Raw genomic sequence first — 27,884 nt, 5'->3', positions numbered from 1 at the left:
GCACGCAGAGCGGCTGTGTTCTCATCGTCATCATCGCACTGTTGTTCCACTGTTGTCTTGCTCTCTTTCATGTTGCTGCGTGCGATGTAACGCTCCCAGCAGCGTCTCATGAGACTTTTGGGTTATTGAAATTTTAAAGAAGAACACAAAACATTTAGTTATATAGTTTATTTTGGATCAGATTTGTGATTAGTATTAGCAATTCTGTGGTCTTAATGAAGATGATTAATAAGTGTCTGAAATGTCCCCGAGTGCCTGTAATAAGTGAGTAAGTTAACAAACAGGAGTGAATCATTGTTGTAGACCTTTAGCTCGGTCTCCACAAACAGATTGATTCAGGATTTTATTTTAAAACCGGTCAAGACCACAACTGCAGGGATATCACTAAATTGTAGGTTAATTGTCTCATTTATTTGTTAAAATCCAGCCTGACATGATGTGATGAATTATTGTCAGACTGTAGTTGGTTTCTGGTTGGTGTGCCAGTATTACACTGATGATTTGGATGTGCTTCTACAATTGTAAGTTGCAAACCGCCTCGTTCTTGTCTGGCGTAGTTAGAAGATGTGTTCTCCTTTGAAGCATCCTTTCAAGAGTAAGATAAAAGCTGTAAAGGACTTCTTTTTTTGGGGGGGGGGGGGGTAACATCAAGTTCATAAAACTTCTCCACAGAAACACCTACCTAACACCTTGACTGAGTGAATAAAATCTTAAGGTGTAGGTTATTGAACATATTTCATCCTGTTAAACCCGTAGACGGTTAATATTTGTGGACAGAGCATCCAGGTTTCGGCAGGAGTAGACTTCTTAAACCTGCATTATATCTGATCTCCAGCAGGGGGGACTCCTTAAACCTGCATTATATCTGATCTCCAGCAGGGGGAGACTCCTTAAACCTGCATTATATCTGATCTCCAGCAGGGGGAGACTCCTTAAACCTGCATTATATCTGATCTCCAGCAGGGGGAGACTCCTTAAACCTGCATTATATCTGATCTCCAGCAGGGGGAGACTCCTTAAACCTGCATTATATCTGATCTCCAGCAGGGGGAGACTCCTTAAACCTGCATTATATCTGATCTCCAGCAGGGGGGGACTCCTTAAACCTGCATTATATCTGATCTCCAGCAGGGGGGACTCCTTAAACCTGCATTATATCTGATCTCCAGCAGGGGGGACTCCTTAAACCTGCTTTCTATCTGATCTCCTGCAGAAGGCGACAATTGCGGTTGCAAAAGGAGGTTGGTTTCTGTAGAAGTCCATGAGAAAGTGACCCACTTCACACTTGATGTATTACCTCAGTTAACATTTTCAAAATGAGATTATGGTCTCAATCGCTAGTTTTACGTCTTCTGCAACACAGAATGATGTTTTTTTTCTTCACTTTTTGATTTATGGTCTTGTTGTTTTTAAAATCTGCGATAAAGCAGGGGATGTTTTAGGGCGTGGCTATGTTGTGATTACCAGTGAAAGTGTGTAACGCAACTTAGAGTGTAAAGGCTCCTCCCACACTCCCCCCCTCACTCCCCCCTCTCGTCTAAAATTGTCACATCTGCGACCGGGATGGCTGCGCCCGTAACGGCAACCTCGACGACTCATAGCAGATCTCCACAAAACAATGGGTGACGTCACACATGCTCTGTCCATTAATATACAGTCTATGGGTAAACCTGAATGTATAAAATGTCACGCATGAAAAAATATCAGTAAAAATGTGTAGCCGGTGTTGGGCAGCAGTCTCCCAAGTCTCTCAAGGCCATTTGAATATTATCCTTTTACATTTCACAGGGACAGTACACAGTGAGTCTTTGCTCACGGGAATCTGACAAGCTGTTGTTTTGTTTTTTGAAGATCATGACTCTGGAAGACGGCTTCTGAATTCCTGTTCGGTATAAAGACTCTTCAGCTACAGGACCAGTGCCACACCGAGCCCCGACAGGTAAAGATGCACCGTCACGCCGCCACCTGGTGTTTTTGTCTGAAGGGATTTTCTTTGCAGCAAAAACACTTAATTATGTTATGAAATACAAAAAAAACTCATGTTCAGTGTTCACTTGTGTTTTCCCTCATCAGATGGAGGTGAATGCAGTTAAAAAACGCCATCGCACACGATCCAAAGGAGTCAGAGGTATGTTCATCTGCTTTCTATATATAGACCTCTGAATCACTGCACATTAAAAAGGAGCAAGCTAGCGAAGACTCATCCATATGTTTCCATGGTCCCCATTGTAAGAGTCTCCAAATGAGGATACAGATTGTTTATTCCTACCGTCTAATACGACCCACAGGAGTGTTTCATAAACTAGCGCCACTAGTAGTGGCAGGAAATACAACTCATAAACCAGAAAATGTAGGGATTGTGGTTTTAAACACATAGGAAGTTAGTCCTTTACAGTAGCTTTTGATTGTTGTGAGACCATTTAAAAAAAAAAGACCTGATGTGATCGCCAGGGTTATCACAGCATCATGAGCCACAAACTAGAGGCCATGGGCATTCAGAGGATGTATGGCTTTCATATATTGACAATAATGGGGTTTCTGAGCAGTTTCCTGAAAAAATGTGCTCGCCATTCATTGCTGAAAAATGCAATTCTTGCAGGAAGTCTCCAAATATCAAAAGTTTATACCAAACATAAATAGGTTAATACTTGACTCTGAACATAATTAGAAATGTAAAATGAATCTGAAGCCCACACATAGCAGATGTGTTAATTATTGTTTGATTGTGATATCCTTTTTTGTTTTCTCTTTGTCTGAAGCCACCGTGGAAGCAGTGACACAGGAGTTATTCAGGTACGTAAACCGGACACAGACCGGAAAAAAAAGAACAATGACACTGACAACAGTGACAAGCTAGAGGGAAAAGGAGAAAAGGAGAAAAATGCGGGACATTATATGTAGGCGCTGTGAGGAGGAATGAGCAGGATGACCAAAATGCATGCCTGTTGTTTACCTGCTATCCCCCGACTACCTTCCCAATAAGTTGAATATGTTTGTTTTGTCTGCCTGACTCATTGATCCTTTATCAGACTGTGGTTTGTGCATGTTAGAACCTATGGACCTGACCATGGCTCTGAAACATCAGCAGGTAACTGTGAAGTCATGTCAAGTCAGTCACCAGGGCGCTGTCCATGGTGCTGATGTAGCAGACATATCTGGGACTTTTTCTCTCAAGTCTCCTTCCCCCCTGTTAAAAATGAACAAACCGCCCACTGGTGATATGAAGATATCCTTAAAGTAATGTGTTTAAAGTAAATTGGCTAGAAGCCAAAGCATAGCCACTGCTGAAGACACTACTACACCATTGGATTAAATGTTTTCTTCTATGCAGACGATAGAGTGTTGTTGAATCCTCTTGTGCACATTTGCATGAAGCAGCTGAAGAAACTATGATACTCCCCCAAAAAACACTTGATTGGCTTTCGTTCTCAAGTGAGTTTAAGATGGAGTGTGAGATTAAAAGGTGGATTGATGCTGTTCATTAAACCAGTTGTCATACAGGTGTGGGTCAGCAGTGCATCGGGATAATATTTGAAATTTTCAATGTGAATCGACCGATAAGTCATCACATTTTGATGACTTACTCCATTTTGCATCATAAAGTGGAGAAACACGCCAGCAGCTGCTGACAGTAAATGCTGAATATCACTGCTACCTGTGTGTGTGTGTGTGTGTGTGTGTGTGTGTGTTTCTGCTTCACTTAATCTCATTTAGCAAAACTGACAAATATTGGTGTGTGCAGCAGATTATGGTTGAACCCGGTTTGATTCAGGTCAACGCTTTACTGTAAACAACACGTCCCGTCTGTGCTGTGCGAGCTGCGAGCGGGGGGGCAGAAACCTCAGGATTTAAATCTGATGGGTGCTGGTGCGGGCTGCGCAGCCAGGGCCAGATGTGGACACACAAGCTTTGAAGTTAGAAATGACTCATACGGTAAATACTGTGAAATACTATAAGCGTGCCAGGAGTCGTCACTGAACATTTTTCTCCTTCACAGACACTGACTAATCTGCAGGGATGAACATATATAAATCAGTTTGTCACTGTGGTGTGATGGAGCAGGTGTGGGGGGGAAAAGAGGTGTGAGATCTGGCCATGATTTTAACCCTTGTGTTGTCCTCCCGGGTCAAAAACGGACAAAGATTTGACAATTTTGTCCCTTTTTCAGACTTTTTTTTTTAGTTTTCACTAACACCACTTTACTACCACTAGTTTGGCAGTATTTTTTGGAATTCATGGTCAATAACCCTCACTTATATACTAAGTGGGATTTACCATGAGATGCATTTCAATCAGGAGAGACTAGTTGCAGACATGCGACAGTTATACACGCATGATAAAATATACATTTATTAGGATAACAGCTGAATGATTCAGGAGTGCATCAATTAATAGTTAGGTCTTCCTGAAAGAATTTACGCTGAGCTACATTTCTGGGAGAGAAACATTACCAGGTGCAACAGTTTGCTGCTCTGCCTCATCGCAGATTGGAAAGCACACCTGGATACTGTATCTCAGACTCAGAGTACCCATATTTTGGGCGGATTAAGGTTGAATCACATTCTACTAATACAAATAAATCCCACAAAGGAGAAAAACAAACCGTAGTGCGATTCAACCGAACTAAAAGAGGCATGTGGGAAAGCCCCCTCCCTGTAATTGATGTTGGTCCTGCTGTCTGATGGGCATTTAAGATGGAGATGTTGGTGCCATCAAGAACAACAACGCTAACAAGAAAACTACCGAAAGAATTATTCAGTTGCCCCGGAGAAAACTCCACGATTCCAAAACCTTAAACAGACAGAACGACTTCAACCTGCTGCTGATCCATGTGTTGGTGTTTCCACATCAAGGCCGGATGAAAAATAATGTTGAAAACTCATCTTTATTCTTCACCTGCATTTTCAAATGAATGGGAACTTTTCTCAAGTGCATTCTAGTTTCAGCTTTCATACTTATTCACATGTATTAACTTCAACATTCAACATCTAGGTCTGTCCTCCACTAAAGAAATTCTTAAGGCCGTTTTATGGTTGTCTGTAGACTCGACGGTGTACCCCTGCAGACCCCTCTGGGTCTACTCCAGACCCTACGCTGTAGCGACGTGCACTTCTCCAAAATTGTAACTACACGTCTCGCCGACCCACATCTCTGGGCCGTGGCTTGGTAGCGTTGCATTTCTTCCGACTCATTTCCTGCTTCTCCTTCTCCATAAACAACATGAAATCAAGACTAGGGTTAACTTCTCCTGCTACAGATTCCCCGCCGTGGTCAGAAAGCACAACGACTGGACATATTTGATATTCATGGAGATATTTTTGAGGACCCTCTGACCTTTCCTTTTTGGCCAAATTGGCAATTTCCACTTGTTACCGAGAAATAGTTAAATTCAATGGATGCCCCGCGGTGCCCTTACCGGCCAGAACAAATGTATTTCCAATGGAATCGCTTTGATCCTGAGATTCATTTTGACGTGCAAATCTCAAATGCTAAGTCATTCGCCGATTGCAAACCATCTTGATGTGCAATACTTTGCGGGGAACTGAGGATCAGAGGGTCAGCACTGAGGGGATCTGTTACATTACCTGACCAACAAGTAGTCATCACCCACCAAGCTACCAGAAGAGACTTTCTGGTTTGTCTGGACCTTTAGCCTTTTTCAAGGCCTGCCACGCACATGTTTACTGTCTTTAAACATCCGTTCTCCTCTTATAGAAAACCATGTCTGGTTTTCCTGCACGGCTCTGCGCTTCTGTTTTAGCTTCAACAGCTCAGAAGCATTCAGTACGCAGCCTTCTTTACTTGAAAAAACCCCAGATTGAAGCTGTTTCTATAGCTCTGTCTCTTCACTGTGTTGATGTTGACATCAATAAGTCATACAGCTCTCTGCACTGAGATCAAGAACAACAACGCTAACAAGAAACTTACTGAAAGAAATATTCAGTTGCTTTGGAAACAAGTGGAAGTACCTCTCCATAGAGGAAAAACACATGTAGTCTTAAGAAAAGGAGGGTTTTAATCGGCACAGCTTGTTAAGGTTAAAGTTGCACCAATGCATTTTGGGAATTTTAAGCATGTTTGGAAAGCACACACGCACACACACACACACACACACACACACACACAACACACACACACACACCACACACACCACACACACACACACATCACACACACACACACATCAGAGCTGGGATCAATACAGCAACACAGTCAGTCTCACACACTGACTGATAATCCACCTCACCTTGAACAAAACAAGCCTCCTCTTCCTCCTTTTTTCAACCTATACTTCTCCTTCCCATCATGTTTTTTCTCCCTCTCCTTTTTTCTCCTGCTCTTCCTCCTTTTTCTACAATATATTGCCATTTCCTCACCCTGCTTCTGTTTGTTAATCTCCTCCTCTTTCTTTATTCCTTGCCGTTATTGTCTTTTTCCTCACGTGTTTCCTCTTCCTCCTTTACCTTTTTGAGTTCCTCCTCTTTTCCATCTTTTTCATTTCCTTCCTTGTTCTTCTTACTCTTCCTCCTCCCTTCCATTTTTCTCTTCCTCTACCTCTTTGCCCCCTTCTACCTCCTCTCTTTTCCCCTGACTTGTCTTCGTCTCCTACTCCTTTCTTGCCAGTATTTTTCCCTCACCCTTTTCCTCTTCTCTTTTAACCTCCTTGTCTTTCTCCTCTTTTGTTCTTCATCTTCTTTCCTGTCCTCCTCTTCCTCCTCTTCCTCTTCCTCCTCCTCCTCCCTCCCTGCGCTCGTGATGCCAAATCTTCACCTTTATCTTTCATGCAGCTCTCATTTCTCAGCCTGCAGTTACAAAGCGTACGGATCAGGTGGTGTTGGCTGGAGGGTGGGCGGCCCTCTGCAGTGTGTGCAGGGGGGTCAGAGGTCGTGGGTGTGGGGGTCCCTGAAGCCAGGCAGCGTGCGTCGGCCGGCGGTCTGCTTGTCTTCGGGGCCCCGGCGGCCTGAAAGCTGCAGCAGAGTGACTCAGAGCTCCGGAGAAAACTGCACGATTCCAAAACATTAAACAGACAGAAAGACTTCAACCTGCTGCTGATCCATGTGTTGGTGTTTCCACATCAAGGCCGGATGAAAAATAGTGTTGAAAACTCATCTTTATTCTTCACCTGCATTTTCAAATGAATGGGAACTTTTCTCAAGTGCATTCTAGTTTCAGCTTTCATACTTATTCACATGTATTAACCTCAACATTCAACATCTAGGTCTGTCCTCCACTAAAGAAATTCTTAAGGCCGTTTTATGGTTGTCTGTAGAATCGATGGTGTACCCCTGCAGACCCCTCCGGGTCTACACCGGACCCTATGCCGTAGCCTGACGTGCACCTCTCGAAAAATTGTAACTACACGTCTCGGTGACACACGTCTCTCGGCCGTGGCTTGGTAGCGTTGCATTTCCCAGGACTCATTTCCTGCTTTTCCTTCTCCGTAAACAACATGAAATCAAGACTAGGGTTAACTTCACCTGCTACAGATGTCCCACTGTGGTCAGAAAGAACCGAGGAGACTCTTTGTTTCTCTCACCATGACCCTAGAGTCGCTACTCGATCCAAAGCTAATTGCTCACTCTCTCCCCCCCCCCCCGACACACACACACACACACATACACACACACACCAGCGCACTTGTATAAACATCAGGCCACTTACGTAGGCTTCGTCGAAAACTCCGGCGCAGAACGATGAAACGGCCTTTAGTTGACAAACACTTGTGATTTTTTTGACAAATCTAATATTCAATCAAATCGACAGCTTTGTAAAACTCTTCACAAAGAAGTTTCTTCCCAAAGAATCCTGCAAAAGCCCCATTTCCACCAATTCAGCATTAAAAAAGGAAGAAAAAATAACTAATGAGCTAAAGAAATCTTAGTCTAAATCTTAGACTGATTGACTAAGAATGGGCATCCCTACTGTCAAAGCTAGTCGCGCTGTCCTCATGTTGCATCAACACTACCCAACAGTTTGACGGTGTGTATATGTGTGTGTGTGTGTGTGTGTGTGTGTGTTTCCTCCTCAGCTGTCCCACTCCAGGCTGTGATGGCAGCGGTCACGTCAGCGGGAAGTACGCCAGACACCGCAGGTATGAACCACTCGACAGATTTTGTACATTGATAATGAAGTTATCATTTAGACAGTTCTTTGAGTCAATGATCTTCAGTCGGCCTCGCTGGGCGATAGGGGGAAGATCAAATATCACAATAGTTTTACCAAATACTTTACATCAACTTTAATAAATTTATATTGTTGATTGATCCCCAGTGGAGAAATTACATTTTACACTCTGTCTTGTTAGTAATCACCACACACAGGCCTGAAATGCACACAGACATGATCAGGACCTAAACATATACGCAGGTAACATGTGATTTTGGTTCTCTAATGGGGGGGGGGGTGGGGGGGTGTTGGTGTGATGAGGCAGCTGACCCTGCAGGCAGTGCTGTAACTACCATTGAGGACACCTAGCTCATGTCTTAGGGTATTTTTTCTGACAACTTTTATTCTACAAATACATAAAAAAAATGTAACAGGCTGATTCTAATCAATTCAACTGTTTTTGGGCACAAAAATAAACTAATGACTTGGAATTAGTGATTATAAACTTTGTCTGAATGTAAGGGGACAACATTTACAGAAAATATAACAGAAAATTCCAACAAAGCGTGAAATAAAATGTTGAAAACATTCCAGATAACCTGAGAATTTCGCAGACTTTTCTTGTAAAAAGAAATCTTAAGGGGGTGGGGTTGCCTGCAGGCTTAAAACATCTCACTCAGCAGCTCAGAAACCGAACCGTACCGACAATAAATGAGCTGGCGTCACGGTTTCAGACCTCCTGGATTGGCAGCGTTTGCAGGTGGCAGCCTCCAGCTCAGTACACCCAGCGCTCCGTCACAGGGCCGCAGATAGAAAAGCAATCAGCCAGAGTGTGGAGGAGCTGTGACGGCCCGAGGTCACACCGACCAATGGTTGTCCTTCCTGCAGCCAAAGAAGTTGGACTGCTTGATGGTTTCTGCCTCAGATCTCTGTCGCCGTTGGAAACGGGAAATTACCAGCAAAAGCAGGGGGCCGCTGCAAAAAGTGGCGCTCGCTACGAGTATTTCTGCTCTTACTTAGTGCTGAAATCTTAGTTTGAACATGTCAGATCCTTGCACTAAAGTCTTAATAATATCTTTTTTTTAAATAAAAAAAAAAAAAACTGGTAATAGGATGAAATGATTTCATCTTCTCCTAATGCAAATATGTTGATTCTATTTTTTTAACGAAGCTACAAAAACGTTTTTCCGCAGAAATCGTGGTCGAAACGCCATACATTTTATAAGACAGTTGAAATTTACATCAAAGCAACTGTAGCTGGATTGAAGTGGACCACAGAGGATTTCACTCAAAGAAAATATAATAGAAGACTGAATGTGAAGCTGTGGAGGAGGAAATTTGAATGTTTTTTCCATTTGGGTAGGCATATTTTAGGTAAAATTAAACATCCATTATGAAATCAAAGCTCGCATTGAGATGTTTTGATGCAGCTCTCCGTTATTGTATTTCAGTGTTGAGGCTTGTGTGTGTGTGTGTGTGTGTGTGTGTGTGTGTGTGTGTGTGTGTGTGTGTGTGTGTGTGTGTGTGTGTGGCGGGGGGATTCTAGCATATAGAGGTTGCACAGCTCTGGACAGCGGTGGTTTGACGCCCGCGGTAACAGAGAGATAATGAGAAGGGCAGGGTGGCGAATCGCTGGCAGAGCAGACTGATGGTGCTGCAAAGGGCACAGAGACACTCTGGAAAATGCATCTGACGTACTGAGAGTCAAACTCCAAAATAAGAGCTCAGATATTCACTGAAAAAATGCAGCTTTTAAAGGATGAGACATGTGTGTGAGTTGCTTTATGAAATAATACTGTTCTTTCTTTTGATAAACTTCATCAGCAGATGGAGTTGCCCAGTTGTCGTAGACTTGTACGCGTTCAAATGTCCATGTTGTCCAAACACTTTGAGGACTCCTCATCCATGTCGAGGCTCAAAGTTCTTTCTAGCAGAGTGTTTTCCCTTTTATCAACTCTTATAAATAGCCATGCCGGCAAATTACTGAAGTGACAGGGAGGAAAAGACAAGCGCTGGAGGCTGAGAAAGAGAGAAAGGGAGATGAGTAGGTCGTCTGATGTTCCCCTCTCCGGGGAAACGGCGACAGTCACACAATCAGTTAATCATCAGCTGATCACAGGAGTGTACAGTACACAAACATCTGATTTTACAAAAACACACAGCAAAAGGGAGTCAATCGTTTGCGTTTTCCGCCTGTTTTTTTTTCTTTCTTTCTATACAGGTCGGGATGTGTCTTCTGACTCCACCAAACATTGATCCACCATATCTAACGTTATTTGACATGCAGTAAGGGTCCCCAGAGTCAGATGAGACGATGGATATCAGTTTCACCTGAGTGTGTGTGTGTAGTTCACCAATGTGTTTAGCCTAGCTTAGCACAAAGACCGGAAGTATGAAGATATTATAAAGCAACAGTAACCACCTGTGTCTAGGAACATGGAGTGAACTGCATGACATAATGTGGAGCCAAGTTTTTTGGGCCATTTTAGGGGCAGCACAACCCGCTGTAACGGCAAAGTATTCAATATTACCACTTTAGAAAGTTGTTAAGATGTCTTTTTACACATCCAGCGGAAACATAATTCATTTAGACGGTATCCAGGCCTCATTACCTCATTAACTCCGACAAGGAAGCCATGTTTTCAGCTTGGTTTGTCTGGCAACAGGGTTACAAAAAGACTACAGGCCTGATTTTCAGTAATCTTGCTGGTAGGGGGTAGCATGGCCCGAGAAAGAACCAATTATACTTCGGGGTGGATTGTATCTTTCACTTTCGTGAACATTTCGAGATTGCAAGGGCATTTCATTCATTCATTCATTCAAACCTTTATTTAACCAGGATAAAAAACTCCTTGAGATTAAAAATCTCTTTTACAAGAGTGTCCTGGCAAGTGGCAGCAGCACGTTTCAGACAGAGACACTTACATGTAAATACATAAACACACTTTCACTCATATTCAAACAACAATGTCATCATAAAATACCTGGGTCTAAATCAATTTAAAAACAGTGACATACAGACTGCCCTTCTGCCAGGTCCTTTAACAAGCCTTTAAAAGAATAAAATGAGACCAACTCCTTCAAATGGAGTTCATTTTGAAGCTGATTCCATGCAGAGGGGCTGCAAAATTAAAAGCCCTTTTGCCAAAGTCAGTGCGGGCTTTAGGGACTGTCAACAAAACCAGATCCTGTGAGCGCAGGTGATATGTCCCTGCAGACCTCGGGACGATGTAGGTGTTCAAATAAGGAGGAAAAGTCCTAATACTGCCTTATAAATAAAAAGATGCCAGTGCATCCAACGCCGAATCGAGAGTGAAAACCACCCGACCCGAGAATACAACAACAGTGATGAGTGAGAGATTTTAAGTTTGTGATGAATCTCAAGGCTCCATGAAACACAGTGTCCAAAGCATGAAGACACTGGGAGGTTGAATGCATGTATAAAATATCACCGTAGTCCAACACAGACAAGAATGTTGCATTTACTAGTTGTTTTTTTTGATTCAAATGATAACAAGACTTGATTCTAAAGAAAAAACCTAACTTCAATTTCAGTTTTTTAACTAAATCTTGGATATGCATTGTAAAAGACAATGATTGGTCGATGGTAATACCCAAATATTTGTAATGTGACACTTCTTCAATTTCTGTACCAGAAAGTGTACAATGGTTGGGACATTATTCTAGTGATTTTCCCAGAGTGAAAGTCATGACTTTAGTTTTTTTAGAGTTTAGAACCAATTTTAAAGAAGCCAGATTATGTTGCAAGATATTAAAAGCGACTGTAAGTTTGTGATGCTGACCTATGTGGACCCAGAACAATAGATGAACAGTGTCATCAGCGTAGTAATGATAGTTTGCATTTTTTATATTATTGCAGAGGTTGTTTGTATAATGATTAAAAGAAGAGGCCCAAGGATGAGCCCTGAGGCACCCCTTTTGAAATATTTAAGTAGGCAGAAGTAACACCATCTACTTGGCATTTATGCTGCATTCATGTGGTTTTGGAATAAATCAGAACAATTAGTTTTCAACTGGGAAAATTCCCGCTGCCTTAACATGGTGGGATACGGCGTGCCTTGGTGAAGGTCTGCGCTCTTTTATGTTGCAGCCTTGGGCTCAAATGTTTTAATAAAATGTTTCTACACTCAATAACCCTTAATGACAAAGAAACAAACAGGATTCAAGACATGTTTGCAAATGCATTCAATGAAAAAGGAAGAGACCACACTTCTTCTATTTAAGAATTGTAGAGGCCACTGTCCTTTCATGCAGCAGAGATGCTTTTGTAGCCTTCCCCAGATTTGTGCCGTGCCACAATCCTGTCTCTCATCTCTGCAGCTCACGGCCCGGCAGCTGTTAGACCTTATGGAGACAGGTGTGTGTGTGTGTGTTTTCCAAATCATGTCCAATCAGTTGAATTTATCACAGGTGGACTCCAATCAGAGAAAATGGAGGCACTTGAGCTTCTAGCCACCTGATATTTCAGTTTTTAACATCCTGTCTTGGCTTTGTCAATATGTAATATTGCAGTGTAGATTAATGAGAGTGAAAAAAAAAACTAAAAAAGCCCAATATTCACTCTGCCTTTTGCTCTGTTTTTGGTCTCCACCATTTCTTCTAAAGAATGTGGCTGTTGGATGTTGTACAACACAATCCCAATGATTAGAGGGTTTTTCACTAAAAACAACTCGGGAAATGAATTGCACATGGCGGCCAAACAGTGGCGTTACAACTCCACGCCGGTCACGTGATGCCGTCTGACCCAAAAACACTTTTTTGTCTGTAGACTAACATGGCGAAAGAGACTGAATCTGAATGAGAGTGAATCACAACCCCCACAAAATGTATCGTTTCACTACAAGATAATTCGCCACTGAGCAACTCGCTGTTCCTTATTATACATTTATGGATTGAACTCGCAACCCTTAGGATTTAATTCAGACCACAGCATACCGCGGCATGCAGTTTGAATCCCATGCAGGAAATCTGGAGACTGTCAGGTCTTTTTATGGAATTTGTTGACAAGAAGAAACTGAGAGAATCTAGGCTCCTGTTATCCTTTAACCGAATCTCGTTCCTAATACCCGACCTTCTGGTTGGAGAGCCAATCAGAACCTCTCTCCTCATCCCTGGGATCTACAACTTCCTGAAGCAGAGGCAGTGTGCAATGTGCTCAATGAGTTCAAAGTCATTGTCTCTCGCCCTTCTCCCTTTCTTCCTCCCATACCTTTCTTTCTCTCTCTCTCTCTCTCTCTTCACTCTCTCTCTCTTTCTCTCTCTCACTCTCTCTCTCTCTTTCTCTCTCTCTCTCTCTCACTCTCTTTCTCTTTCTCTCTCTCACTCTTTCTCTCTCTCTCTCTCACTCTCTCTCTCTTTCTCTCTTTCTCTCTCTCTCTCTCTCTCTCACACTCTCTCTCTCTCTCTCTCTCTCTCTCACTCTCTCTCTCTCTCTCACCCTCTTGGTCTCTCTCTCTGGAGGGTGTCACCATGGCGACAGCACCGTGCGGATGCTGCAGTATGAGGACCAGGAGGAATGCAGCCTGTCTCTCATGGCAACCGCTAGTATAGGATGTGAACATCGTGTCGCCCACATTCCTCCCCCACCCTCGCCTATTCAGCTCACTGACACCACCCAATCTCTTATATATATTCTCCCCCCCTCCTCCTTTAGTGCCAACCCGTTGCCACGGTGATGAGTGTTGGCACGTGGAATTGCCTGGGGCAATTATTCTACCCTTATCCACACATACCTGGATGTAATTATCACACGGCAGTGATATCACTCTCTTCATTGACACAAAAGATGATTTTATTTTGTATTTTTTAACTCTTAAAAAAATAATATATATATTTAACTTAATAATTTCCCCATTTAAACAGTGTTTTTTTTAATGAAGAACTGGATATAGTTTATTAGAAATGAGTAAATATCACGTAAGTGGCCGACACTAATTAGGAAGTTTATTTTTTACCACAGTTGCAGAGAAAATCCAGTTTCTGATTGGCTGACATGCCTCGAGCAAATATGTGTGTAAGGTATATTAAACTGCAGGTAACCGTAGCAACAGTTACTGATGCTTCAGGCTCCGATAGCAGTTAGATTAAGTGACTTGTGAGAAACACACTTTGAAACACAAAGGTGGATTAAAACACAGCCTCTCTTCGTTTCATTGGCAAGTTGACAATTGTATAAGAGACAAAACGGACTACAGGTGTCTACATTGAGACAAAACGGACTACAGGTGTCTACATTGAGACAAAACGGACTACAGGTGTCTACATTGAGACAAAACGGACTACAGGTGTCCCTTCAGAGATAATACTGCACTTAGGTGTCCTTGTAGGCACAAACCTGTACTCCAGGAGTCCTCATAGACTAAAAAATAAAGACTAGAAAAGACTCCAGGTGTCCATGTAGAGACAGAAATGGACAACCGGTTTTCTAATAGAGACAAAAATAAACTGCAGGTGTCTATTAGGAGAACATAGTGGGGTTCCAGGTGTAGGTTAGAGCACTAGATGCCGGTGGTGTGGTACTCTCATAATCATTTGAAAAGAATATCTGATGTTGGAATTCAACGTGCAGTCCTTTAAATATAATACACTGAAACTGAAACATCATTTCTAGACAAATAATTGCTTTAGACTGTAAATTTGAGCCACATTTTCATTGGCATCAGTCAAGGTCTTTATACAGAGAGCCGATAAGTTATCAATCGATCTACCACAGCATATAATCAATGCCGGTGCCTCATATTAGACTGCAGCAGATCAGTTTAGTGTGAGGAGAAAATGTGTGAACCCCCCCCCCACCCCCCTCTCTATCTCCCTCCACATAATTACCATGCATAGTCTCTCGCCCTTGTCTGCAGCATTCCCTCGTTTCTGATCTGCTTTAATTACCACCAGAATTTTAATTGGCGGGAGACAGCAAGGTGGCTAAGGTCACACACACGCACACACACACTCGCATGTACACAAAGGCAAGCAGCAGACAGCCAATAAGGTAAAAGATGGAGGGATCATTTGATGGGAAGTGTGTGTGTATGTGTGTGTGTAGTTGGAATATATGCTGTAGTATTATATGAAGTTGATTTAATCACATATTCCTCTGTCATTGATTTCAACCTCAATACTGTCATTTCTAGCGTATCAAGTTTAAAATCGTTAACATATTCATGTAATTAATTAAGCCTAGAATATAGAAAATGTAATATACATCTTGTCTGGAAGAAACGGAAACATCTAATTATAGACCGCAGAGTACATTTGATGACATGTGATAACAGATAAAATGTTTTTCTGAAGCGATGGTCCTCCCATATATACATCATCTTACTAATATGATAACAGTTCAAATACTTTTACGAGGGATTTTTTGTGTGTGAGCATTGTGTATTACAGTCATTTAGGTTTATCTTTGTTAAACATGTTTCCTCAAGCTGAACAATCTGGTTGGACCAAGATGATGAACATGGTGCACGTTATACCTGCTGAACAGTAGCATGTTAGCATTTAGCTCAAAGTACCACTTTCAGCTAAATGCTGCCCCGTTTAGTTTTTTCTTTTTTTAAAGAGACAAAAATGCTGAAAGTGAGGTACATTTATGGTATTTTCTCATTGGGACGATGCTTGTACCAACCCCTCATGTCCAAAATTGGGATTATCTGACTTGAAATGTGAAACTATAAAGAAAGTAATAGTGAAGCTTCACTGCCCGACAGTTTGTAGAAATAACTGGCTGAGAATCTATATGAAGGCCCGTTCAGTAGCAAGATAACGTTGATATTTAGAAGACGAAAAAGGAAGACGTAATTGTTAAATGGCAAAGCAGTTTTTTTTTTTGCTTGTTTGTCTAACAAACACAAAGCGCTTTCAGTCAGAAAAGAAGCGTCACCTCCTCCAACTCGGCCTTGAAACATAAAATAAGCCCTTTCATATGGAAATAGACTAATTGATTTTCTAAAATCCACATTAAAGCCGTGTATAATTGTGCTTGCTGTTTTGGAGCAATTAAAGCAGAATTTCTCCAACAGTTAATGACTATTATGGGATTTGCGTAATTGAGGCCCCGGTTGAATAAGCTTTGGATTTTTTTTAGAGGCTTTTTTCCCTCCTTAGCGAGGCCGAGTGGAAATCCACTTCAACGACTTAACACATAGACCTCAAGAGCGGGAATGTGCAGCAATTTGACCTTTGACCTTTACGCACAAAGCCAATTCCTTCTGATGATTATTTTGGTAATAACAGTATACAACAACATCAGATTTTGTCCTTTCCCAGTTAAAATACGTATGCCATGCATATCCAATGTCATAATGTTTGAAAGCTAAAAGAAAATTGCTAGACGACAGTGGGCACATCTGGAAACGCGTGCAAAACTCTAACCACAGTCTGCACAGCAGCAGTTCATGTGGACCAAACTCTAGTTAATATTTCATTGCTTGAACACAGTTTTAAAAACTCTACACACTTCTCCCATGGCTTTAACCACAACCTGCACAACACTGTGAATTTACAGCACTTTGTTCAAGCGCTAACACACTGCTGTCAAAATTGTTAACCACGCATTCAAAACAGTACAGATTTCCGCCCGGTACATTTCAAACACTGCTGATCGCAATGAGAGTTGTTAGTGAACACCCACTCTATATACACAATATAGGTAAAGCTCTTTACAATAGCTTTATTTGACGCCACTTTACTTTCAGTCTACCTTCTGCTCATTGTCTATTGTTTGCCTGTTTTTCTTGTGTGTTTACTTGTTTTGTTTTTTTGCTTTTATTGTAGAAAATGCTGCTGTATAACAAGGAAATGTCCCCGCTGTGGGATGAATAAAGTATTATATAATCTAATCTAATCTCATAAAGCAATCTTTTTGTGATCAAATTTTTTAAATTTAAACAGCTAACCAAAAAGTGCAAAACACTGGTCCAGATGACAACATCTAAAAAAAAGTACACTACACACACTAAAGAAGGCACAGTGCACCTTTTCCACAATCCTTCATCGCAATCAAATGTTTCACTCCAAAACAAAGAGAACGATGTCTACAACTCACAAACAAAACACACAGACAAACGCACACACAAATAAGAAGCATTGACAGGGAGACCGGCATAAGAAAAAAGGGACCAAAAACACCCTCACAGATAGAAGAGAGAAGTCTGTAGCACAGATTTACAGCATGGATTTCAAGGATTCAGCAATGCCGAGCCAAGTGTCCAAAGTCTTTCCTGGGGCTCCATTTAAGCCGTGGACCGCTCCATATATACAACATCCAGAAAGGAAAGGGTCCAAGTACAAATAGAAAGTCATGAGGTGGTTTCCAAAGATTTGCAATCATCCTCTTAGCCATTGAAAGTCCATAAAAACAGCACGTTTTTAAGTTTTAGAGAGCTGGAAGGCTGACAGATAATTCAGAATCAAACAATGACAGTAACAGTATCAAGGCAGATATTTTGGATGCAATATTGTTCCAGAACTGACCAACGGGAAAGCAATCCCAGATCATGTGAAGATACAGTATGTACCTTTGGTAGAACGTGGTAGAACGTGCATAAAGGGCTGTTCAAAATTTTCATGTGATGCATTTTCACAGGGGTGAGGTGTGTCCTATGAAGGAAATTGTAGTGAATCTGCTGATGGTTTTGTTACTCAGGCCTGGGCAAGATCCTCTCGATAGGACTGCCAGAGCGACCAGATATCACCAAGAACTGATAAAGCCTCGACACAATGCCACAGGTTTTTGGCTGTATAGTAAATAACTTCCGGATAGGATGGATGGGCAGATCCCTCTGCCAGGGGAGCTCATAAAGCCTTTTTTGGAAATAAAATAGCACCAAATGAGAACAAAACAGTTATACATTGTACCGTTTGAGAGATACAATGAATAGGTAAAAGAACAAAGATGCCAATATATCCAGGTGAGGCGTCTGACGTTACATTCATTAAAAAAGTTAAAAACACTTTTACTATAGTATAAATGCACACTTACTGTTTTTCACAAAGTAATGGAGGTGTAAGCAATGGGAACACCACAGTCATTTGCATTAATTATTAGTTAGCCATTGTCTTACATTTTTAATCTTTCCATCACTTCAGTCTTATTTCTACTAGTCTGGTAATCCGCACATGTATTCTGCTGTATAGGGTGGGGGGGGGGCGATAGGGACAACCTGGATAACTATCGTCAGATCTCTACACTACCATGGCTGGCTAAAGTACTTGAGACCTTAACAAACTCTCAGATAAAGTGCTTCCTGTCAAGTCACTCCATTCTAAGTCTTCAGCAATCTGGTTTTAGATCAAACCATAGCACCATCACTGCTAGTACTCTAGTTACCAATAACATAGTCTCGACATGAGAAAGCACTATGCGGCCCTCTTTGTCGATCTCTCGAAGGCTTTTGACACGGCTGATCGCAATCTAATTTTAAAAAAGTTGTCTAATATCGGCATGAATACAGGTGCTTGTGCATGGTTTCATAATTACCTATCTTCCAGGCGTCAATGCGTGATATCACCACTGCATTTCTTTTGTTATCCTTAACAAAAGGTGTCCCACAAGGCTCCGTATTGGGTCCTGTACTCTTTACCATCTATATTAATAAGCTGAGTTTTCTGTTGCATGACTAAAACAACCTTTGAACATACACACGTTCCACCAAAACAACTTCCTTCCCGAGGCTATTTTGCAGCATCTGTCCAATAAACTAGCCAACCTAGTTGTGTTGTTAACATCTGAGTGTTGGCATACTGTGTTCTGGCTCTGTAGGATCCAAAGTGAGCCGGCTCTAGCCCATGTGTGTCATATATGACAGATTTGGCTCGGTGTTCATATTTATTTGACCGGAGAATACGCTCCGGTTAGCGGGAAGAGGGAAAGCTTTGGGTCAGCAAAGATCAAGAAGGAAACATGAGAACAAAGATGGCTACTGATCATGTGTGTGCCCTCTTGTCTCGTTTCAGCGTCTACGGCTGCCCACTGGCCAAGAAGAGGAAGGCTCTGGAAAAACAACCACTGGAGCCGGCTGCCAAGAGGAGGCCCTTCCTCACCTCCTGCACGGGGGAGGAGGAAGAGGAGGAGGAGGAGGAGGACGCCGGCGCCTACACCATCTATGAGAATGAAACCATGGAAGAAGGAAAGGAGCAAGGGGAGGTAGTGGAGGAGGATGACGAGGAGGAGAGAGAAGGAGACGAAGACGGCGATGTGGAGGACGAGTTCTCGGAGGACAACGAGGAGCAGGGAGAGGAGGAAGAGGAGGAGGAGGAAGAAGAGGATGTAGAGGTGGAGAAGGCAGATACCACAATGGGAGGAAGGCAGGCAGAGGAGGAAGAGGAGGATGAGGAGGAGGGGGTGTATGAGGATGAGGACGAAGTGGAAGATGGGGATGATGAGGAGGAGCAGGATGATGAGGGAGAGGAAGACGAGGAAGAGGAAGAGGAGGAGCAGAATCGTCAGCATGGTGAGTTTCCTGTTTTCTCTATTTGGCTTCATTTTCATAGTCATTCACATTGTTGTTTGTCATCATAAGGGTGAAAGTATTTAATCCATCCCACCCTTTCATGACTTTTTTGTTTTGCAGACACATTTGATTAAATTACGTTTCCTGTGACTCCTTCACAATTAAAGCCACCTTGTATTTTACAGGTTAAATTCTGGATTAGATGTTTGTCTTGATTCCTGTGAATACCTTGTGCATTGGTATTTGATTTTAACTTAGCATGGCAACAGTGGACTCCGCCACTTACGATTAAAATATATAAAGAGGTTATTACAAAATGTAAATGCATTTAATGGCTATTGTTGACAAAGTGACAACAATAAATTGTATCAAAACTGGTGTTTGATTTGATTGATTATGGCAACTTTGTTCATTCTACAAAATTCTTCAATTTTTATACTGAGCCCAGAGTTGTTATCCGTGGTAAAACAATCATACTAAAAATAGATGAGCGTGTTGAACAGTGCCGTAACCTTATGTTACCCACCAATAATTATATTAGCATTAGCCTTAGCTACTTGTCAATCAGCACCTTTACTGTAGGCACCAAAGCAGTTTTCCTCTTTGGTCCCCCCTACAGGTTGGAAGAGGAATTGTCCATTACTGTTACCATTATTCTTATGTCTCATTCCAACAAGTAAATGCACCACTAAAAACGATTTTGTAAACATTATTTTAAGGTACAAAAGAATCTTTAGAGTTGATTCGATCAACATTGAAATCAATTAATATCAATAAATAATGTCTCTGTTGTATTACTGTGTTGCAAAGTGCGATGTAATCAATGACAAAACGATGCCATGTGGCAGAAAAAATAAAAGAATTGAGGTTTGTATCAAATTGTGGGTCGGCCCTGTATACACCTGGAACAGGTTTCGGCATCCAGCTGGTCTTTGCCACAGTTTAAAAAACATCTGTGGCTTTATAATCATTACTCACACAGCCACAACAGGTCCCTTTAAAAGAAGACATAAGCATTGGCCATAGGGCAAGTTTTTGAGAAAATGTCTGATGAAGTTTTTTTTGGAGGCCAGTCTCGGAGTCTTGTGTGTTAGATGCTAAATATGTTGGGACAACTGCAGCTTGACCTGCAAGAAATTGTGTTCGAAAAAAGTCAACGTAGAACGTTTCCAAAAGGTGAATACATGTATGAAAGATGAAATCCTATGACTTTAACAGATAGATGAATCCGGCAATGTTTTCGGTCAAACTGGTGTTGGTTTGCATTGTGTTTTGGATCTGCGGTGGGAGAGGAGGAAGTGATGAGAGCTGTTGAGCTGAATCTGTTATGGACCAGATGCTCCGCGCTCTCCCTCCCGCCACGTTTCCCTCGATTTCCTCCCCCAACACCCCCCGTGTCCTCAATCGCTTCTGACAGCGCTTCACGAATAATCAGGAGAGAAGCTCTGCTGAGTTATTAACTCCCACCCTCCCCTCCCCTCCCCTCCCCTCCCCTCCCGTCCCCGTTTGCCTCCTCGTCTCGGCAGACGTGTCACATGCGCCTGCCTCGGCTTCTCCTCCTGAGAATATTTATGGCTCCCGAATCGGAGCACCTCGCACGCCTCCCTTTTCAATTTCTCTGCTCTCATTCGCTGTATATGTCCCCAAAATCAACAGAGAGGCTTAGCTGAGAGAGCTGCTCTCCTCTCCACAGCTCTGCACAGCTCTGGGTTGTATGTTTTTTTGTAAGCAAACAGTGGATCATAATTGGGAGGGATGCAGCTATGTATTCAGGAATATATGAGAAGAAACTCAGTTTATCAGCATTGCTGAATTTATTGGAGAAAAAAAGCAAAAGCTTTGTTTCCTTTTCATCTGCAGGGTTCTTATTCTATAAATGAACAGATAGATAGATTATGTAAAAAATGAATAAATTTTCTCTTTTATTTTTGTCCAATTACCTACTGTTTATGCTGATAATGATGCAAAAATACTGAGCAAACTCTGTTGATAACTGCAGTGATGTAAGATGGGTTTTGTGTTTGGATGTAAAGCCTGAGAGTTTTTTTTTTCTCTTTTCTTTTCTGACAGTAGAAAATCACTACAAACTCAGTGGACAAGCTCATTCGAAGCTCATTCCCATTCAGAAGGACGACAACAACAATAATAGCTGCACCATCAGCGCCGGTAACGGCACCGGGGAGGATTACGAGAACTACGACGAGCTGGTTGCCAAGTCGCTGCTCAACCTGGGTAAGATCGCAGAGGACGCAGCCTACCAGGCCATGACCGAGTCGGAGATGAACAGTAACTCCTCCAACAGCGCCGGGGAGGATGAAGACGATGATGAGTATAGTAATCACGGCGATCGGAAGGGCGAACTGAGCGTGGACCTGGACAGCGACGTAGTCAGGGAGACGGTAGATTCCCTGAAGCTCCTGGCGCAGGGACACGGCGCTATGCTGCCCGAGGACGGCTACCCAGACGGCGCCATGGCGGACGACATTGGCCATGCCAACGGGAGGCCCGGGGCGGGGGTTAGGGTTCAGGCGGAGGAGAGCGAGGAGGAGGTGTGTCTCAGCAGTCTGGAGTGTCTGAGGAACCAATGCTTCGATCTGGCTCGGAAACTGAGCGAGACGCAGTCGTGTGATCGCCCCGCCCTCCACGCTCTCCACCACCAGCTCCAAATCCCCACAGACCATCAGGCGATGCATCACATGAACAAGTACGTCATCTCTAAAGAGTCTAAAAAATCATGTTGTTGTTTATGTCACATATTAATATTTCCGTCCACCTTTTTGTCATATGAAAGGCTCTGCAGGTAGATAAAAGCTTTATTTATGCTAATGATAATATTAGCATAATTACCATCATCATTTGTGCTTTGACTCGATGGGTTGGGAGTTGAAGTGGAGCGGGTGGCAAAGACATGAGCCAAAGAGGCTGTGTGAGGTGAAAGGGACAGACGCATAAAAACAACAGGATGTTAGTTATTGTATGACCCATTATCAACGCGGCTGTGACGCACAGCTCACGTAGGCAATTCAAACATTTTAAAAACATTAGAGCCTGGAAAGAGAAATCTTACAAAAAAGATATTCCTTTTGGTTCAGAAGTTTCCTGAGAATGATCTCTTTTTAGTTTTTTTTTTCAATATCCATGTAATTTAGTGATATTTGTCTGTAGAGGGGACAATGGAGCGGGGAGACTGGCCGGCCAATCGGCACAGCGGGGTCGGTATTACATTCAGTTTGTTGCACCATTATGGCGAAAAGAGAGGCAAAGCTCTTGATATACCGGCCAATTTTCAGTCATGAAGGCTGGGTCATGACCGTCATGAATTAGTCAAATGATCGTTACAGCTATACACCAAATGGATTAACTGCTTCCTTTAAAACAAGACGGTACAAAACATATAGTAGCGACTGAGGCGACGTTTATACGTGGCGGGCTATTTTCCTAAAATGACATCCGTTTTTAAAAATAACATCGTGCACAGCTGTCAGTTTCCAGAACAGTGTTCGGTAACACGTACCCGTGTATGCACGCTGTCAAACGCTGTCAAGAGCGTGCCAAACCTGGAGAAGACAAGAAGCTCAAGCCCACGTTAGCCAATCAGAATCCCAAAAATAGCAACAACAGCAACAAATCACTCCCTCTCTCTTCTCTTCCGCGGCTGCCTAAACCTCTGTTTGTCTCAGTTTACGTGCAAACGTGCAAACGAAGATTGAAATAATCCACACTTTTTGATTGGGGATTCAAATGGTTTTAGAAAGACTCGTTTTCAGAGGCGAATTCTTTGTTTGCGTGTAAACGAAGGGCACAAATGAAGACATTCTGAGTGGAACAGAATCTTCACACAGTGTCTGGTTTCCTGGACAAACCATTATTCCTTCAGCTTTGACAACAGAGTTGAACATTTTCCAACTTGCCAGACAACCTCAATTTAGCAGCCAGAGTAATCCAGTGTTTTGTACGGTTTAGGTACGACAGCTGCCAGCAGAGTGCACAGGAGGAGCACAGGTCCCTGGAACGCAGCTACTCGGACATGGTGAACCTGATGAAGCTGGAGGAGCAGCTGAGCCCGGGGTCCAGAGGTTATCCAACCAGCTGCAGCCAGGAGGGAGACGAAGACACCACGTCGGTGGCCTCCGACCGTTCGGACGAGACCTTCGACATGGCCAAGGGAAACCTGTCGCTGCTGGAGAAGGCCATCGCCCTGGAATCGGAGCGGGCGAAGGTCATGAGGGACCGCATGGCCTCGGAGCACTCGTTGCCCCGCCGGGATCACCACCATCATCGAGGCCACGGTGAGCATACCTCGAGGCTGAGCTGCGCTGGCGAGGAGCGCAAGTCCAGGATGCACCATGACGGGTTAAAGAGGGCGTACTACCCTAAAGGTAGGCAGCAAAAACCCACACACTGACCCTCACTGTGCCATCATTGATTTGCATTCAGCAAAGTTGGATCTCCATGTTTGCTCATTACGGACACTGCTGGAAAATCTTAGTTTATAACATATTGTGTTATCGACATATCTGCACACATTTTTAGACTATAAGTTCTAATGATAGCTGCTGTTTTGAACTCATATCTATCTTATAATCTGAAACAATTAATTCAATAATGTCTTGAATGGGTATTTGACATTTGTTTTGTGACCAAGGCATTTTGTAACCAAACCGGTTTTGTTTGCATGCGACTTGACACCATATCACTTAAGGAGGAAAAACTGCATTGTGGCTGGACTTTTCCTAAGACAGTCTTGAATCCTTGAAAGGACATGGCAAAGGAAGGTGCAGACAGTGGCGGCTTTAAGCATCTGAATGTTCATCCATGTGGTCCGACATTAAAAAATTTTACATCTGAGAAATGCCAGGAATATTTTTTACTACGATAACTGGACTTCTAGAGGCAAATTTAGTGCAGTCAGTCAATGGCCCAATCCCAAAGTGAGTCCTGAGGACTGAGGACTAAAGACTCACAGGCTATAGGTCTACTAACAGATCTCAGGTGCTAAGTGAGTGATTGTGTGAGGCCACATGGGCTCAGATAGGTATGAATGGGATTGGGACAGCACTTCATGAGATCTCATGTTACCTTGGCATTTTAAGTGTGTTGCTTTCCACACGGCCAAGGCGCTGGTGACGGCCGGCCGATTCCACATTTTTTTGAATTCTTGTTTTACAAGCTGGACATCAGGTCCCATCCGGTCGGTTGTTGTGTGTCGTGCTGTTGTTTACCTTTTGTAATTTACGGATTTCCCCATGGTCTCCACGGTAAATGTCACAGCGCTTTGAACTGTGGGTAATTCCCTTTGGTGAAGTCTGCATCGATGCAGACTCACGGAAAGAGAGCTCAGTAAGTGTGTACTCAAACACTCATGCCCTTTGAAATTCGACATTGGGACATCCCTTCGTCCTTACGAATTTCACGAGAACGTGCACCAAAGTCTGTGAGTCCGGACTTTGAAATTGGGCCATCGTGTAGCTCTAAACAAAAAACAGTGTCATAGCACATGAACTAAATCATTTCATAACAGTTTGAAATGAAATGTTCTGCAGTAAAAGTAAGTAATAAATGAGCTATGAAACTATACCAACAGTATTCCTGAAAACTGTAGTTGAACTGTGTTCACAAAGTCTTCCTCTCAACATGTTTCCTCTCCAGATTCTAACAATTTTACATCCCCTCTTTGCATCATATTTGACCTGAATCTGCTTTTACTGCAAAAATCTGACTTCAGGTCAGCAAGTAAAAAAGTTTATCTTCTCTGCCTGACATATTGTAATATTCGGCAGTGCAGCAGCCAGAGGCTATTAGAGCTGTAGAAGGAAAAAAACACATAACTGTAACTTAAATGTCTGTCTTTTTCCCACTGATTCGAATATTTCAGTGCACATTGGATGAGTTCCCTGACCCCTGGGCTCTTAAAACCTTATTGTTTAGGAAAGGTTGTACATGGCTGCTGTTGAGATAATGGGTGCTGTTGTTCAGGACCAACACAGTTATTTTCCTGCAGATGCACGGTTTTCTTCTGACAGCAGCTTATGTTGTTAAAATAGGCTGGTGTGGGAACATCAGACGGCCGGCTTGTCAGGCATGAGTAATGGCAATCTGCACGGCCCGTTAAGAAAGCAAATCCATCTGTGGGACGCTATCTATGGCCTATTTCTTGAAATCCACTCAAATACAACCCCACCGCCACCGGGAGGGAGTCGGCTATCAGCCACACAGCAGAATTAGACTGGCTTCAGACTGCTTCATTAGCGCGGAGAATGCTTTTGTTGTCCCAAAGGAAGTATTTATTGGTCCGCAGGAAAGCTTTGTTACGATCAATCTCACCAGTAAACTCGGGCCAATTCCAGGTGTCAAAGACAAGTGGTGCTATTTTCAACGCAACCAACCCCAATCGGCACCCTTAAAACTTTAGCCTGCCATCTTGTCTCACTTCATTCATTCAGCCTGACGATGTGTTCATGTTTGCTTGTTGGAAGTTTTTGCAGCTGTAGTTGTGACGGAAACATGTCAATTTAAGTGTTGTTATTTCAACTAACTTGGTCAATCTCCCTGTGCATCTTTCTATAGAAGATGAGGTACCCATTTTTAACAGCCATCAGTGGGTACATCATCAGACCTATTCAACCCTCTAAACAAATCAGAGATGTTGGCCGCAATTCAGAGTTCTAGCACCAGGCTACTAGCCGAATATAGCGCCCGTATATCATCCAGAGCCGGTTCGCATTTGGTCCTTTAATGCCAGAAAACAGCCGACCGACCCGGCGCGCTGACGCTGTGGATTACCTGTTGACTCAAAACGCATCTCTGTCCTTTCCAGACTCTTCCAGGGGGGAGAAGAAGGAGAGCAAGTGTCCGACGCCGGGCTGTGACGGTACCGGCCACGTTACGGGTCTGTACCCGCACCACCGCAGCCTGTCCGGGTGTCCTCACAAAGACAGAGTCCCGCCTGAGAGTAGGTCCTGCTGCCTGGATGTTATGCTGCACTGAAAACACCCTCCTCCTAAAAACTTTAAAATAATAAGTCTGACAAGTCATTTCAGCTAGCTTAGTACCTCACTCTGAGGTAGTAGGTTGTGGTTTTAGTTACATTCATTTCTCAGAGGTGGAGTTGCGTTGGAGAAAGAAATCATCTCATTGGTTAAATTAAACTTTAGCTTAAAACTTTCACAGTGATCTAGTGTGAAAGTTGGCAAAATACCAAAATTGAAAGGAATTTTAGTGATACAGAAACAATTAGAAACGTATAAATAATCCTGTACTGTAAGAAGTTCAGCAGGCTAGCTAACGTTAATATCATGCTACTGTGTTGAACTCCAGGGGTTAGCTAGGCTAATTAGCGGACTTTTATTAGTTTGTTAGTAGTGCTAAAATTGTTTCTTCCTCTTCCATTTGTCATATTTTGACTAAACCCTTGTGTGGTCTACCCATCGACCATGCAACTTTTGTTTTTCTGGGTCTAAATTTAAAATTTAAAAACTATTTGGTCGTCTTTTCTCCACACTTTTGTTGCTTTCCCGATGTGTTTGTCACTTTTCCTGAAGTTTTTTCTCACGTTTTCTCGGGTACTTATCCATTTTTTCTGTGCTTTTGGAAATTCAATTTTTTTTTCCACGTTTCTGAAGCTTTTTCATACTTTTTTTTAGCGTTCTTTTACCTTTTTTTTTTACCAATGCTATGAAATTGAATTAAACCAAATGTAAATATGTTTATATTACTTGTTATGAGCGTTTTAGGGAACCAGCTACGTTTTTTTTGACAATTAGGTTGAAACAAACCCAAATTTCTGATATAGAAACTTTTTGAAAATGGGTCCAATTTGACCCAAGACAACAGGACGGTTAACGGTTCTCACCGTCTAGTGGGCGTTTTACAGCAGCCGCAGCCAAGCCGGCACGCGCAAAAGTGACATCATGGGATCGCCGTACCGATTTCTACCCGCGCTGGTGGTCACAACACTAGCTACAGTCTTGAACAGGGGTGGCGCCAATGAGGAAAGGCTTCCGACTTTGCTCTTTCTACGGACTAGTAGAAGAACAAAAAGATAAACAACGGCAGAACTGCCAGCAGCATTGACATCAATGCTTTGATTTGATTGGATGACCTGCTTGGTCGGCTCAAGCCTTTCATTCACCATAAAGAGAACTCATCTTAACCCAGTGAGTTTACAAGAGAGACCTGCAGTCAGTCTGAGAGTCCTGGCATCTGGTTACCCTCGAGCTCCTTCATGCTTCCTGTTTCCGCTTAAAAATAAAAAGGAGTGGTGCGTGACCTCTGTTCTCGCTCTATAAATCCGGGCGCGCCGGCAAG

General features: G+C 42.8%; 1 protein-coding gene and 1 long non-coding RNA gene across 10 annotated transcripts in view; one reads left to right on the top strand and one right to left on the bottom strand.

Annotated features, from left to right (window-relative positions):
• Positions 1–3,311, bottom strand: part of LOC116706152 (uncharacterized) — a 10,774-nt gene extending 7,463 nt beyond the window's left edge. The window contains exon 1 of the long non-coding RNA XR_004336155.1: positions 3,301–3,311. This is a non-coding gene — a long non-coding RNA (uncharacterized LOC116706152). The remainder of the gene's footprint in view (positions 1–3,300) is intronic.
• The window catches only part of myt1la (myelin transcription factor 1-like, a), a 78,923-nt gene that overhangs the window by 14,891 nt on the left and 36,148 nt on the right, over positions 1–27,884 (top strand). For 6 of the 9 annotated variants that reach the window (XM_032542738.1, XM_032542741.1, XM_032542743.1 and 3 more), the window contains exons 2-9: positions 1,852–1,939; positions 2,074–2,128; positions 2,760–2,793; positions 8,030–8,092; positions 19,081–19,577; positions 21,648–22,281; positions 23,541–23,956; positions 26,395–26,529. In XM_032542738.1, the coding sequence (XP_032398629.1) occupies positions 2,074–2,128; positions 2,760–2,793; positions 8,030–8,092; positions 19,081–19,577; positions 21,648–22,281; positions 23,541–23,956; positions 26,395–26,529 (1,834 nt within the window). In that variant the 5' untranslated portion in view covers positions 1,852–1,939. Of the gene's footprint in view, positions 1–1,851; positions 1,940–2,070; positions 2,129–2,759; positions 2,794–8,029; positions 8,093–19,080; positions 19,578–21,647; positions 22,282–23,540; positions 23,957–26,394; positions 26,530–27,884 lie in introns of all 9 variants that reach the window. The other 3 variants (XM_032542737.1, XM_032542736.1, XM_032542739.1) reach the window with 2 other exon arrangements.

The sequence above is a fragment of the Etheostoma spectabile genome, chromosome 18, assembly GCF_008692095.1.
Source record: "Etheostoma spectabile isolate EspeVRDwgs_2016 chromosome 18, UIUC_Espe_1.0, whole genome shotgun sequence".
Classification (NCBI taxonomy): domain Eukaryota; kingdom Metazoa; phylum Chordata; class Actinopteri; order Perciformes; family Percidae; genus Etheostoma; species Etheostoma spectabile.
The sequence above is the reverse complement of the archived record's forward strand: the minus strand, read 5'-3'. Positions and strand labels throughout refer to the sequence as shown.